Source organism: Dendrobium catenatum, unplaced genomic scaffold (genome assembly GCF_001605985.2).
Source record: "Dendrobium catenatum unplaced genomic scaffold, ASM160598v2 fragScaff_scaffold_334, whole genome shotgun sequence".
NCBI lineage: Eukaryota > Viridiplantae > Streptophyta > Magnoliopsida > Asparagales > Orchidaceae > Dendrobium > Dendrobium catenatum.
Window position 1 is genome coordinate 1,178,749 of NW_021318796.1, and position 14,435 is coordinate 1,193,183.

The 14,435-nt window shown below is 35.2% G+C and overlaps 1 protein-coding gene across 2 annotated transcripts in view; it reads left to right on the top strand.

The window, feature by feature from the left end:
• Positions 1-2,073: 2,073 nt before the first annotated feature.
• The window catches only part of LOC110105732 (probable V-type proton ATPase subunit H), a 54,977-nt gene continuing 42,615 nt past the window's right edge, over positions 2,074-14,435 (top strand). Inside the window, exons 1-3 of one of the 2 annotated variants that reach the window (XM_020835341.2) lie at positions 7,253-7,426; positions 7,764-7,806; positions 9,068-9,193. In XM_020835341.2, the coding sequence (XP_020691000.1) occupies positions 7,771-7,806; positions 9,068-9,193 (162 nt within the window). In that variant the 5' untranslated portion in view covers positions 7,253-7,426; positions 7,764-7,770. Of the gene's footprint in view, positions 2,375-7,252; positions 7,427-7,763; positions 7,807-9,067; positions 9,194-14,435 lie in introns of those variants that run through there. The other variant, XM_028693640.1, reaches the window with a different exon arrangement.

Consider the following 14,435-nt stretch of genomic DNA (forward strand, 5'->3'; position numbering starts at 1 on the left):
GCCAGAACATGGGGAAGACGGTTGGATCTCAATATAATTATATACTTTGATTGTTTGTGTGATTTTTTTTTTTTTAGCTGAACTCCTATCCTTCCTTGCAACGGTGTTTGATTTAATTAACTTGAAAACACAACATGGTGCTGTCACTTTGTATTTGATTAACAAATATATCAAGATTTCAACATCAAAACTGATTAAAATTTATTGAAATTTTAAAACAGTATTCTCGCCAGAATTTTACTTTATGAATTTTTTTTTTCGTGTCAAGCACACAGATTCTGATAGAGAATAATAAAGCTAATGGATTTTTGTTTTTTAATTGTATTCTTAGCTTCTTTAATTAGTTGCAGATTGTCTTGATACTAACAAAACTATTTATATCATACAGGGCATAACTTCTCCATCAACAATCAAGATGATTATTTTGTTCTTTTCCTCTCCTTCACCCTCCATCTTTGGCTCAGTAACGACAAAGTTATTGTTCTTTGGGCTAGAAGGAAGATCAATTTAGTGGTAGAGATCAAATTTCATTCTTTCAACTTGTATTCAAGAGTTTGATTCTTTCACCATTCATTTCTAAGTGCCCACAAGGTGTTCGATGAAATGATCCTTAAAAATTTGTTGAGATCCAAACAATATTTCAGCTAATGATTTGTTCCTCAAGCATAAGAATAAGGGAGTTTATTTGATTTTTTAGCAATAGACTTAAAAAAGTTGTCTAGCTACAGGAGCTATAGCTTTTTCATCTTTGCAATTTCCACAATAGGATCAATCAACTTTGTTAATTCAACAAAGTTGGTAGTATTTGGCTTTTAAAAAATTATGTCAACTTGTATACATGTGAAGGTAATATTCGGACATGGAGAGATTACACTCTAAAAGGCGAACAGGAACTTGTGACAGCATTTTCATCTTTTCAAAGTCATAGATTAGGTGTTTAGGTTTCAAATGCTATGGTTGATTGGCAACAACAATTTGGTTATTTGTTAGCACTTCTCATCTGTCCAGATTTTATTGACTATTCCCACCCTTTGATAAGTTAAATTAGCTATAGTTCAATTTTATTTTAGGTGGAAGGTTGTCTAAATAATTTTGAGTTTAATTAAATTAAAGTTTATGGCATTATATTTTTTAACTTGATTAAAATTTAAGTTATCAATTAGTTACATTCAAGTCTCAAATTAAATAAAATTCTTTACTCGACTTAATAAAAGATTTTTAATTTAAATCAATATCAACTGTTTAATCAAATTTTTAATTCGTTCAAAAGAATCTAACTGCTCAAATTTTCAGAAGTTCAACAGATTTTTTTTTATATAACCTATTGAATTAACAAAAGAGCTTTGTTTTAAATTCCCCAAAAATTTGGCTAAGTCCAAAAGTTTCGAGTAAATTTCGGCAGCCTCCCGGCGTCCCCTCCTTGATGCCGGGAGGTAAGGGAGTGCTCGACTCGGCCGGATCAAATCGACGGCGAGGAGATTTGGGAGAGCGAATTGATCCCAAACAAAAAAAAAATCTTCAAGTCTTCTAATATGGGCGACCTGTTAATTTAAGAAATTTATTTATTTTTTTTTAAAAAATGTATTTAGTTCCCTCAAAAATCCGGCAGCCTTCCGGCGTCCCCTCCCCGATGCCGGGAGGTTGGGGTGGGCATTTGCCCTTTCGCTCGACTCGGCCGGAATCAATCAACAGCGAGGAGATTGGAAGATAGTGTCTGCGCTCCCTCGGTCGGATAATCTCGAAGACCAAGGGCTTTGGGGGACCGTATCAACCCCGGGACTTCCTTCAATCTTCATTTATTTGATGACTACGTTGATATATATACAATACTTTTCTTATAATAATAATAATAACTATTACTGTTATTATTATTATTCATTGATAAATATGTATATATAATCTCTCTTTATCTTTGCCATAAGGAAATAAAAAAAATGAAAGAGAGCAGCTTTTGCTAATATTTATTAATAAATATATAGATGGTTTCTTTTCCCATTGTTTCAAAAAAGAGAAACAGAAACCAAGAACGGTAGCTTTTGTTGTTCCACGGGAGAAGGCGGACAAACCAGCGCTGGACGGTGACTTTTGCTTTGGGAAGTTTGATCCGACTGAAGGAAACAAAGCCGAAGAATAGATCCGGTGTGACTCAGACGTGTGTAAAGCAGGAAGAGATCGTTTGCTTAAGATTTTGCTCAACCAGGAGTTCGGAGCGGAGGACGGCGAAGACGTCGCTCTTGATCGACTGGGCTTTCGGAGACGGACGGGGGTGTGTTCGGACCTCGGCTGCGATTGGAACGATTGGTATGTGTTGATTCGGGATTGATTGCTCTGAGAGAATCCTAAAAATCAGAGCTAAAATTCTGATTTCTTGAAGGTATGTCCGAGTAACTCCCCTCCTTAATGTATTCTTCATTTTATACAAACCATTTGATCCGACTAAGTGGGCATTCGGTTCCGAACGTGCTATCGTGGGACGGTTGAAGACTTAATTTGTTATTTATTTATACATTTTTTTTTATTCTAACCGTTTGAAGCTACTGAGATCTTAGATTTTCATCTCTTGTAATATCATTTAGTTTTGATTTATACGGTTATCTTTAAACTAAAAATTTGAAGAAGCAGTTAGAGATTTAGGGTCTCATCTCTATTCGTATTTGTATAAAAGAGATGGGTAACTGTAGTATAAACAGTAACATTTAATAATAGTTAGGCCGTCTGCAATTTGGTAGAAATAATGGACATTTCTCAAAATATTATATTCAACTCATTCCATTATATATTTTTCTTTAATTTGACATAGAGAAAGATTTACAATGTCCTCTTTCAGGCACTACTCAAGCAAAATTGATTAAATGTATAAGCATCTCTTACCATGGACTCTTTGACTTATATCAAAGCTGGCAATGTGATATGTTTCTAGGATAAATATAACACAAGATGTTGATTTCTCATATGAATAAATCCAAATCTTATTTTGGAATTACCAGCAACTTGTTGAATCCTTACGAGTTGTGATGCAAGGTTCAAATGATTTTATTCCTTACAAATTCAATATCACAGATACTCTCTTAAATTGCAGAGTTTTGACTTCCAACAAAATAAATAGGCTTTGCAATTTGTTGGCATAGATTTCTTTGCAGGCATTATCTAGTATTTCTTCTTTCTATGTTATGTTTTGTGTTAAATTATAAATACATTCCTTATTTAATAATTTGTTGGAATTTGAATCTTATTCAAGCCATCTTGATTACTTTGCTTAATTAATGGCATCAATTCTGATTACCACTCATAGTCGAGTAGAATAATTTAGTTATCAATGTAATTCAAATGGCATCCCTGTAGAGCATGCCTTCCAAGAGGCTTAATAATTTTAGTTAGATTCATAGGATCAATAGTTATGCTTGTAACTATCTATGCTCTCGTGACATTCAAGCAGCAGTGCTCTGAATGAAAATGTTTTAATCAAAGTCAATTGAATTATATTGAAGTACAATAAAAGTGTTTATGGCTTGTCAAATAAACAATAGCAATGTTGATTCTCATCATTTCTCATAACCAAGAAAGATTGATCTAACAAATTCGTTTCTGTCATAATTGTTACTGAGTGATTCTTTTGAAGTCGCTGGTGCTTCTTTATTAGTTGGGTCTTGAATTTAAATTAAGATCCAGTCGATAGTGGGAGTTGACTAAATCAATCATTTGATCATTTATAAATCAACAAACATTAAATTACTATTTTTTCATACCATTTCAGATCCTCCATGTGGTCGTTGATTCATTTGAAACTGTTGCACAATTTGTCGCATCTCATCACGAAATGCACTGAACTCCTCTCGTAGACTTGCTGTTTGACCAAAGTTTTACTAGCACTTCCACCACCTGCTTCATTTGTACTATGAGGAAAGTATCAAGTCGGAGTAACACCAAATCCTTGTGTACGAACTCGCCCTGAATGTTCTGGACCCATTACTATGCTAAAAACTTTCTCATTAGCTTCAATATTTCCTTGTTCAGGTGTTAACCCTTCCTTGGCTAGAAGATTACATGCTTGAGTCTACATTAAAATTACATATAATTAAATCAGTTGAAAAACTAATTATAAAAAATAATTTAGATTCACTATTTAAATTTACCCATCGTTGCATAGCATCTTCAGATGACCAAGTCCCATCTTTATGCATTCTGTTTATTTTCCATAATTGTAATATATCCTTAATAGACTACAAAAAAATTATAATAAGAAATATTAGTTTGTAAATGAAGTATTTAATTGCTATAATTAAACATTTAAATTCATACAGTTTCCTTCTGTCTCCGAACTGAGCTCACACGACCCATTGTGTGAGGACAAATTTGCTTTTTGGCATTCTCATAATTTTTTGCAACCCTTTCCTGTGATACATGATAATATTAAGTAATCAAATTTAAAATAATTTTGAAATTTATTGAATGTCATTAAAAAAATATTACCAATGAGCCATACACCCTCTTCAGGGGTTGGAGCTCCGCAAAATGAATGTATTGCAGTCTCGTTGGTTGTACTGTCCTCAAGTTCTTCTTGTGAATCTGGGTGTACTGGAGTAATAGGGGTTTCAGTCTCCCTACTACTTTGTCCTATACTTGATGTTCCTCCACTTGATCCACCTCTGCATATTGCCTTCTTTGCTCGTCTGAAAAGACTACCTCCTGTCATTTCCTGCAAAGAAAAAAAATCAAGTGTTTAGTATTAACAAATAACAACAAATAAAGAACACTATACAAAGGTGTGAAATGCACATGGGTTTAAATATATGTGTGTCATGTGCTGAAACTTGATAAAGTTTCAACATCTGGTGTTGATACTTTCCTTCATTTTGTAAAACAGGCAAAGAAGGAGCTTCAAAAGCCGAAGCTTGTGCTGCACGATGCTTCGGAAGCCGCAGCTTGTACTGCACGATGCTTCAGAAGCACCAGCTTGTGCTGCACGGAGATTCAGAAGCAACTTGTGCTGCACGGGTTGAGGAATCCATCTAATGCATGAATAAACACTCTCTTCTATCTAATGCAAGATTATGAATAATCAAATTTAAAACTAAAAGAAACCATTTTACTAATGCAAGATTATGAATAATCAAATTTAAAGCAAGTAAATGACACCTATAGAGAAATAAAAAATGAACTTTAAACTCTCACAATAGTTTCAAAATGCCTCAAAAGTGAGGTTTGTATTCACACTCAAAATGAGAGAAAACATATTGGTAATGTCACTAATCTTGAAAAAATACCATATTAAAGACTTACATTTACAAGCAAAAAGAAATATTACAATCAAATGCATCCCGTGGTTTAACTCTTACAACATAATTCTAATTCATATTTTTGGCATCTTGAATGTAGAATACAAGCTTCACTTGTGAAGAGAAAATAAAAGGATTATCTTGAAGTTTTTGACCGGTATGAATAAGCCTTGAGAAGTTCACAATAGTATAATCAAAGTCATCTTGTTTTATACCCGTTAAACTTGTGTTTGACCAATCACATTTAAATAAGATCACCTTGATTATGATTTACTTTTACACATAAACTCATTATATTTTTGCATTTACACCTTAAATCCAACTCGAAAAAAAAAAAAATCCTTTGTGCTTATCATGACATTTTAAGAACTTCAGCATTTCCATATATACCATCTCATTTTTCATAAAATATATTTGCAATTAAATGATTCGGTTAAAATATCCTAAATGTCACGAGTTCTGCAATTAACTTTATTATTTGGTTCTCTATTAATTAAAGTATAATTATATACTAATTACTTAGTATAATAATTAATTACTCTTTACTAATTCACAAGACTCAGAACCTTAATCATTCAATGGAAAACACAAAAGTGATAGAGACAAATGCCAAACCAAGAAGATAAGGAGAACCTCTATCAAGCACTCATCATCGCTGCCGACCTATCCCCCTTGTGTCATTTTCTTCATAAAGCATTAATACAACTTTTTTTTGGTGGCATTGTATATATCATAAAAATTCGTAGGCCACAGTTATCATCGGCACAAATAATTTCTAAGATAGATATTTTATCAAAGCACTTGAGCAAGTCCATACGTTGAAATAGCGAATAAATGACGAACATGCATGCGAAATTTAGGGCATCACCAGAAAATTTAAAATGCATCAAAAGAATCATTCAAGAATTTAGTAAATTTAAGAATAGCTACAAAATGGCGACCGGACTATCAAAATTAGGGCATATGAGAAGAGTTGAAAATTACCTAAGACCGATCAAGCGAATGGCGACCTGGAGTTTGTCGGTGATGACTGATTCAGCGACGGGAATGGGTTCGACGTCAACGCCGGTGGATTCGGTCGTCGATGGCGATTTGGTCGTCGATGGCGATTCAGAGGCGACGATGAAGGGTTTTGGCGAGCAAGCGAACGAGCAGTCGATTGAGCAAAATTGGTCGAATGACTATGTTAGGGCATATGGGGAGGAATATATGCCGGTTATAGCGGCGGTTAAAACCGCAGTTATAATACTTAGATAGCATGGGTTAAAACCGTTTGATTTTTTAGATTACTTTCACGCTCCAAGGCATTATATTTGACAAGCGAAGTGCTCTTCCTGTTTGATTTTTCCCTCTATGGTAAGAAATTTATTTGTGAATACTGGACTTACACAGGCGTTAAATTTATGCGACCTCAAAAACGGTTTGGCTGGATTTATCGTAAATCGACTTAAATCCCGCTGTAAATCTGATACCAAATAGCCCCTTAATCTCAATTTAGTTTTGGTTGGACCATTTTCTTCTCTCATTTGAGTAAAATAGTTTAACATTTTTGGGTTGTTTAGATTTCTTTTAAGTAGAATTTCGTAAATTCTCTAAATTTAGATTTATGAAATTTTTAGGGGGTTAAATCCTGAAAAATATTTGACAATATTTATGATAAATCCTATGTAACTGTTTGGTCATTTAATTCAGGATTTAAAGCGATTAAATGATTTGACAAATATTTTTTGGATAATCAAAATATTAAAAGTGGTTGAAAAATTTAAGACGGTTAATTATTATTTATAATATTTTATAATAATTATTTTCTTTTAAAATCATATTTAATTCTATTAATTATTTTGAAATAATTAAGTATTTAACTAATAATTTTATTAATAATTTAATTTATTATTCAATTAATTTACTTAATTATTAATATTTTAAATTATATTATTTAAATTATCCAACAATAAATTAGAGGTGCAGGTTTTGCCTTTCCTCTCCTTCTCTATTTCTTTCGGCTTCGTTGCGTCGAGTGTAGAGTTTTGCACGAGTTCTTCTTCGTTGCTGTTCGACTTCTCTCTTTGGACGACGTTCCCTTCCTGTTGGAGCGGAAGTTAAGACATTTTTTGTTCGGAAGCAACAACGGCAGCTCGCTTGCTCTGAAGGTAACCTTCTCCCTTTCGCGCGCTTCTTCGGACAAATCCCGTAAATCCGCCGAACCAAAGGATTTCGTAAATCCGGGATTTACCACGAAAAGAGGGAATTTCCGTCAACCGCGGCTTTGATTTACCGTGAGATTTGTTTTTGCATTTTTGGCCGTTTGGTTGGATTTAGCTTAAACACGCTTCAAATCCGGCCTAAATCCTGCATCCAAACAGCCCCGTTGGGATCCAAGCTCCCGCTCCTAGGCAATGGGAGAAGTCTTGATGAATCTCAAATTTGGGCGCTTTATTAGATCTGTGTCTAATTTACTATGAGGTTTAATGCCTCTCATTCTTGCAGCCCTTCTATGTCTATGGATCGTGCGGAGCTGACTACAGAAGAGGTATGTGATTGATTCATTTGTTTCCCTTCTCCCTGTGGTAAAGCTCGGCTGGCCATTTTTAGGGCTTTGTCTTCACTCAGAACTATAAAGTTTTTTCTCCTGATTGGGCTTTGATTTGGGCAGTGAAATAGAAAACAAAATCATGATTTTAATTTTGTTCTAGCTTTGGTGTTTATAGTAAGAACTGTCTCATTTTTCAGAGATATTGTTGAATTCACATTCTACATTTCTATTTACCCCTTTCGAAGTATGATTTTTTAATGAACAAACAATCAAATGCAGCCATACGTCAGGTTCATTTTTTTTGTCGTATAAACATTGAGAAATCTTGGCGGGTATTTATTGATTTAATTTTCTCTTTCGTTTGGTCTTGCTGTCACCATGAACAGGGATCTGATATGGTACCGAATAATTTATGTTCTTTAGACGTGTCTTGACTTGAAATCTCATCTCAGAGCAAACGAGCCAAATATCATGTTGACAACAGCATGTAGCATGTAAAATTTAGAAATGGAGTTCGACATATTACTACAATATATGTATGATGTCCCTCTTTTTACAGTTAATTATTTTGTGATGCCTTTATTTTAGAATTGATCACTAGGGTATGTTTATGGCTTGGCTTCTATCAATGCTTGTAGCTGTGCTAGCTAGATGGCCAAAGTGGACTTCTCTAATAGCTATCTCTTAACAATTTGATTGTAAGGCAAAATTATGACCCGAATAAATTAATCTCTCATGAAATGTGTGTAAGGTCTGCAAATATCTTATATTATGCAAGTTGTACTTCAGTAGGAATAACTTCTTGCCTTGGTTTGAAAATAAGGCTTTTTTATGATCAAACATGTTTTCCTTTTTGTAAATCTATTTCTTTTGAATAGAGACTAATGATTCATTCTCTCTTTTGTATCAATCTATTGCGTTTGCAGCATTTGTGGCAGTTAATAGTGCTAAGAACTTTTCTCCGTAAATATGAAAGACATGTGTTGTACAATCATTAAACCTTTTGAGTTCAATAAGTAAACTTTCTTGTTTGACTGCCACCCTTAGGTTAGGTTTAATAGAAGGGCTATTGCATTTTACTTCCTGGACATGTGAATATATGTACTGCATTCTGTGTTGTTCGAGTAAATTAGATTTTCTGAAACTTAGATGACTCTGAGTGATGCTTTCCTGAAGAACATGTCTCCAATGATTATATTATATATGGTTAATGCTTTGGTTGTCTTTAATTTGAAAGTATCTTTATATATTTCTAAAGGTTCTAAGGAGGGATATACCATGGGAGACATATATGGCAACAAAGCTGATCTCAGGAACAGGCCTGCAGCTATTGAGGCGATATGACAATAAATCTGAAAGCCAACGCGCAGCTTTGCTAGATGATGTAAGCTTCTATTCCCCATGACATAATTAGGTTTAATTTTATTTTGTTTGCATAAGATGTCTTTTGAGAATTTCAAGCATATCCTTTGTGCAAGAGTCATTAATCATTTTGGTTTCTTTTTCATTTATCTTGTTATTCATCATCTATAATGATGCTAGCACTTTCTTTTCTCCTTTATGGAAAGCACATAAGTCCCTTTGCAAAAGTTAGTTCAACATTTTTTTAACATAATTTGATTACTTGGTGAGGTGGAGTTCTGCAAGGTCAGTTTCAATTTTTAAAATAGCTTCCTTCTTTATATACAAATGGTAGCATGTATTTTTCTACGATGTTCTTGTTTTTAATTTTATACATTTTAAAAAACTGAATCCCTATATTCTTGTAAAAAGACTTTAATCCTCATGCATTGAAGGCATTGCACTTTTGCATTTTCTATTTGAAATATGACTAATGCAATGCAGTTTTCAATGATTTTCTCACAATCATGCAGTTTTGGGCATTTTTGTCTTAAAACTTGTAAAATCACTTTAATATGTTCATTAGTTTAAAATATGTTTCAATGAAAAAGCGCTCACCCGCTACATAAGCTCCCACTAATGCAAGGTCTGGGGAGTGGTTGATATACACAATTTTACTCTTATATTTAAAGATAAGTTATTTTCATGACATGAACTTGCTACCTCCATAATATGTAAAGGCAATTTAACTAATTCAAATATGTTTAATTGTGAAACAACTGCATGTTTTTCGCTAGTTGGGACCTATACTCCCTAAGACTTCTACCCTCTTTCTTTTCTCTTATGTTGCCACCTCATTGATTCATGGGATCTCTATTGCCTACTCATCAATTCATGGACTGTTATAATTATTCTATAAATATTATTGTGGCCACTAGTCAATATGTGGACTATTGTAATTATTTTATAATTATTATTCTCTGATTTTACATGCTTACTATTAGAAGCTCTTTTATTATTCTTGGATTTTATATGCTTACTATTAGAAGCTCTTCTAGGATTATATAAATACTACACAAATTTTGGAATAAAATACTAAACCAATTCTCACCAATGATTCATAGACACTTCATAGTAAGGGGGATGCAGTGTATAACATGTGTCGTACAGAGATGCGTGCCCAACACGTCTGACATGTTTCTAAAATGGTCGTCATTTGTTCAATTAAAAAATAATAAAAAAAACCAAACACTTGTGTCATACACTTAATTAAAATTTTATAAAAAAACTCACTTTTTCTATATTTGATTTTCCTCTCCAAAAATTCTTTCAAATCTTCTCGCCCGACCTTTTCTTTTTTGCATGCTCGACTAGGATTTGGGTAGACATTGCAGGATCTATGGATCCAAATGTCAGCTTCCAAAGCTGGACTCTCACATGCTTGTCTCCAAACTTCCTCTCTCCTCTCTATGTCAAAGCTTCACCCTAAAGTCCAGCGATTTGCATCTTTTTTCCTCTTGATGCCAAAGCCAACTCCAAAGCCTAACAAGGTGATGATTGAAATTCTCTTTTCCTTTTAGCGAAACCCGAGATACTTCAAATAAGTACTAAATTATCAAATGGAATGGAGATGAATTGATGCAAGCAAAAAAATAGGATGACCCTAATTTTTGCAAGCATATAAACTTCCTAAACAATAAGAAAATACATAAAATAAGAAAATACAACAATTAAATGGAACACAATACAACTTTCATAGAAATAAAACGACTCTTACAAACTTAAGAAATAAAAACAAACCCCTGAACTTGCTTTTCTTGGATTGAGAAAAAAAGATACAATTGGCGTCGAACTTGCGGAGAGAAGAAGTAGATAAGAAGTCGAGACGAAAGTGAGGACATGCTTGCAAGCTTTCCTAAGAAGGAAGATGATGTAGAACAATCATGTGAAAATTGGTTTGAAGTAAGAGCTTGCACACTTAACTTTTGGAGCAACAATAATTATAATCATTATAGTGATTTAAACGACAAAATAAACAATAAGATGATAAACAAGCTTAGGCTAAATCACACGCATAGAAGTTAAGCTCGTAAGACAGTTAACTTAATCCAATGTTGCATACATGGATAGTTCCAACAATAAATTTTAATGCTAACAATAAGATTAATTCTATGAAAGATCCCTCACAAAACTCTTCCAATTACTAGGTTTTAGCGGTGAAGCATTAACATTATCTTCATGAATATAATAAAACCACAATTAAGAAGTAAGCTAAGAAGATAAGAGAATTGGAGGGAGAGTTTACCCAAAGAAAGAAGTTATCCAAGGGAACGACAAATACGACGCTCCGGCATAGTTGCTTATGCGTTTGAGGAAGAGTGGATAGCAACTTCAGGTTTCAGAGCCTTCAAGATGGCAATGGGGAACATTCTGGACAGCGAGACAGCCATAGGAGGTCACCAAAGTGACTGGACAGTGGCTAGGGACGCCGAGACAGTAGCAATGAGGGTTGGGACAACTATTCAGCACTTTGAAATACTTTTGGACAGCAATAGGGTGAGTTCCAGGGCTGGACAGCAGGTGTAGATATACAGGAATCTGCTGGCAACAGTTTAACGGGGTCCTGGGAAGGTCGGGCAGCAGCTATATGCACTCCAGGATACCTTGGTCAATCCTAAACGGTCTTCTAGAATCACCTGGAAGCAAGTATTTGGAAACTCCAGTAAAGAGAGAAATCATAGAGAAGACGGGTTTGGAGAGGGCGGCTACGACTGAGGTGGATTAGGGAATTGATTAGAGGATTAATTTGAGGAATGAATTGTATTAATTAGATCCCTAATTTATGGGATCCAATTAAATTAATTGCGGTAATGTTAAAATTAGAAATTAGTTTTCAGATTTAGAGGGAGGAAATCTTCAATTTGAAATTCAAATTAATTCCCATAAGGTGGCTTGATTGGGCAGCAATCAAGGAGGGTTTAATGGATGATTTAATGAGGGTCTAGGTGGCAAATTGGAGAGAGAAAAGGGACTAGGGAGGGGCCGGCCACATGAGGGGAAATTTGAGGTGTTTGCAATTAATAGGTGGACCCGGAAAGGAGTTAATTCGGGCTTGCATTAAACCTGAAATTGATTTCAGATTTTAATGGGATTATGAGGTTTCCTAATGTACGTTATTAATAGGGAAAGTTTTAGAATTCAAATTTGAATTTGAATCTAAGTGAATAACTTTCCAAATTAATGAGGGCGCAAATTAGGAAAGTAAATTAAGGATGATTTTGAAATTTGAAATTCAAAATCATTGGGTGGTGGATTGATGGCCGGAGGCTTGTAGGGCTTAGGGAGGCCGGCAGCAAAGGGGGAAGGGGGCGGCTAGGTGGCGGGTTGTGGCTAGGTTGGTGGGTGGGATTTAGGTGGTGGAGCTAGAAGATGAATTGGGTGGGGGAGGTTGAGCCACCGGTGGTGGGAGGTAGGAAGGGGTGGCGGATGAAGTGAGGGAGAAAAGAGATGAAAGAAAAATACAAATAAGATAAAAGTAAACTAACGAACTCACAAAGAGATCGTAAACCGCAAACCTTGGACTCCTCCAAAGATTAACGGGTATTGCTTTCACCTGCCTATAGTCTCTCCTCTCATGAACTCACTTAGAGATCAAGCAAAGAAAAATAAGATTTCATTTCAATGTTTATCATCCCATTACAATGCATGAGACCTCTTTTAAATAAATCAAGATAAGACACAGCTAGAAAGACACAAATGCCCTCAGGGCTGCACAAGCGACTCAATACCCACAGGGGCAAACTAGTAAAATAAAATAAGAGAATAAATAAAATACAAAATAAATCAGAAATAAAGGCTCTGGATCGTAGCTGTCGATCCGCGTCTCTGACGATGGTACACGTGGCGAAATCTGATGTCCTCATAAGAAGAAGAATGGAGCAAGCTCCCAAGCTTTTCCAAAGGAGAAAAAACCCTCAAGTTTTTTGCTCCAAAAATCTCTCCATAACATATCATTTTCTATTACAAAATACTTAATATTTATAGGAGAAATGGGGTAGCCAAACAGCCAATCCACCTCTAACCAAACCAATCAAGTAAGGGGAAATAGAAGGCCTGCATTTAATTCATAAACAACACCCAAACAGCCACCCAGAAAACAAAAAAAAGGCAGCTAAGGGAAAAGGGATGGACGGCTAGGGGAATTGGAAAAGACAACCAGGGGAACCGTAAAAGGCAACTAAGGGGGAAAGGAATTGATGCAGACAAAAGATATAGGGAGCCTATACCCTTCGCCCACAAAAGAGAGGACAGACTTCTACGGACGAAATTGACAAAAAGGACGAAAATAGGGAAGAACAAACTCTTACATTTCAATTTTAAAACCAAATAAAAAAAACTTATGACGACGACTTGCAAACAACACGACAGATACCCTAAAGTTGCTGCACTTAGAGAAGAAAGATATAGGTGGAGTGGCACTTGCGGAGAGACGAAAGAGATTAGAAGCCCGAGAAAAAAGGTTGGAAAGAGCCCGCAGGATTTCCGGAGGGGATGAGAAAGAAGGGTGGAAAGATTCCGCAGGATTTCCAAGCAACCCGCAGGTTAACTAATTTTTCCAAAAATCAAATATCATTCACTTTTCAAAATATTACATAACCCCCCATATTTATAGGTATGAAAGGGGAATACAAAAGGACACAAACATTAATGAACACAATAAGCTAAGCATTAAAAAGCATAGAAAACTTCCCCCCAAGCTCTCGGTTTACACCCAAACCAGGAACCAAGGAGACAGCCACGGGAGACGAAGGGAACCGCACGGACCGAGAGCCACAGCCACGGGAAATGAGGGGCGGACACGGAACAAGGAGCCAGCCGTGAGATCCCAAGAGGTAAAGCACAAAATACTAAAAGGCCATGGTGGAATTCAAGGAGCCACCATGGGAAAAAGAAATCTTGGAATTCCAAAGGCCGGTTTGGAATTCCAAGAGACAAACATTAAAACAAACATAAAAAGCATAAAATTACATTAATTAAAAGATAACTATGAGCTAAAAATCCTAGCTAATAATGAGCTAACCTCTAGTTCAATAAATGAACTAAAGCCTAGCTCATAAATGAGCTAAAATTCTAGCTCAATTGGATTGAGCTAGTAGACTCAAGGGAAGCCAAAATCTGATTTATTTTGGACAAGTGTTCCAAGGAGACAAGAACAGAAAAGGAGAACATAAGGGAAGGGGAAGGGGACAACGGGATAATGAGAAAAGAAAAAAGGGAACAGAAGA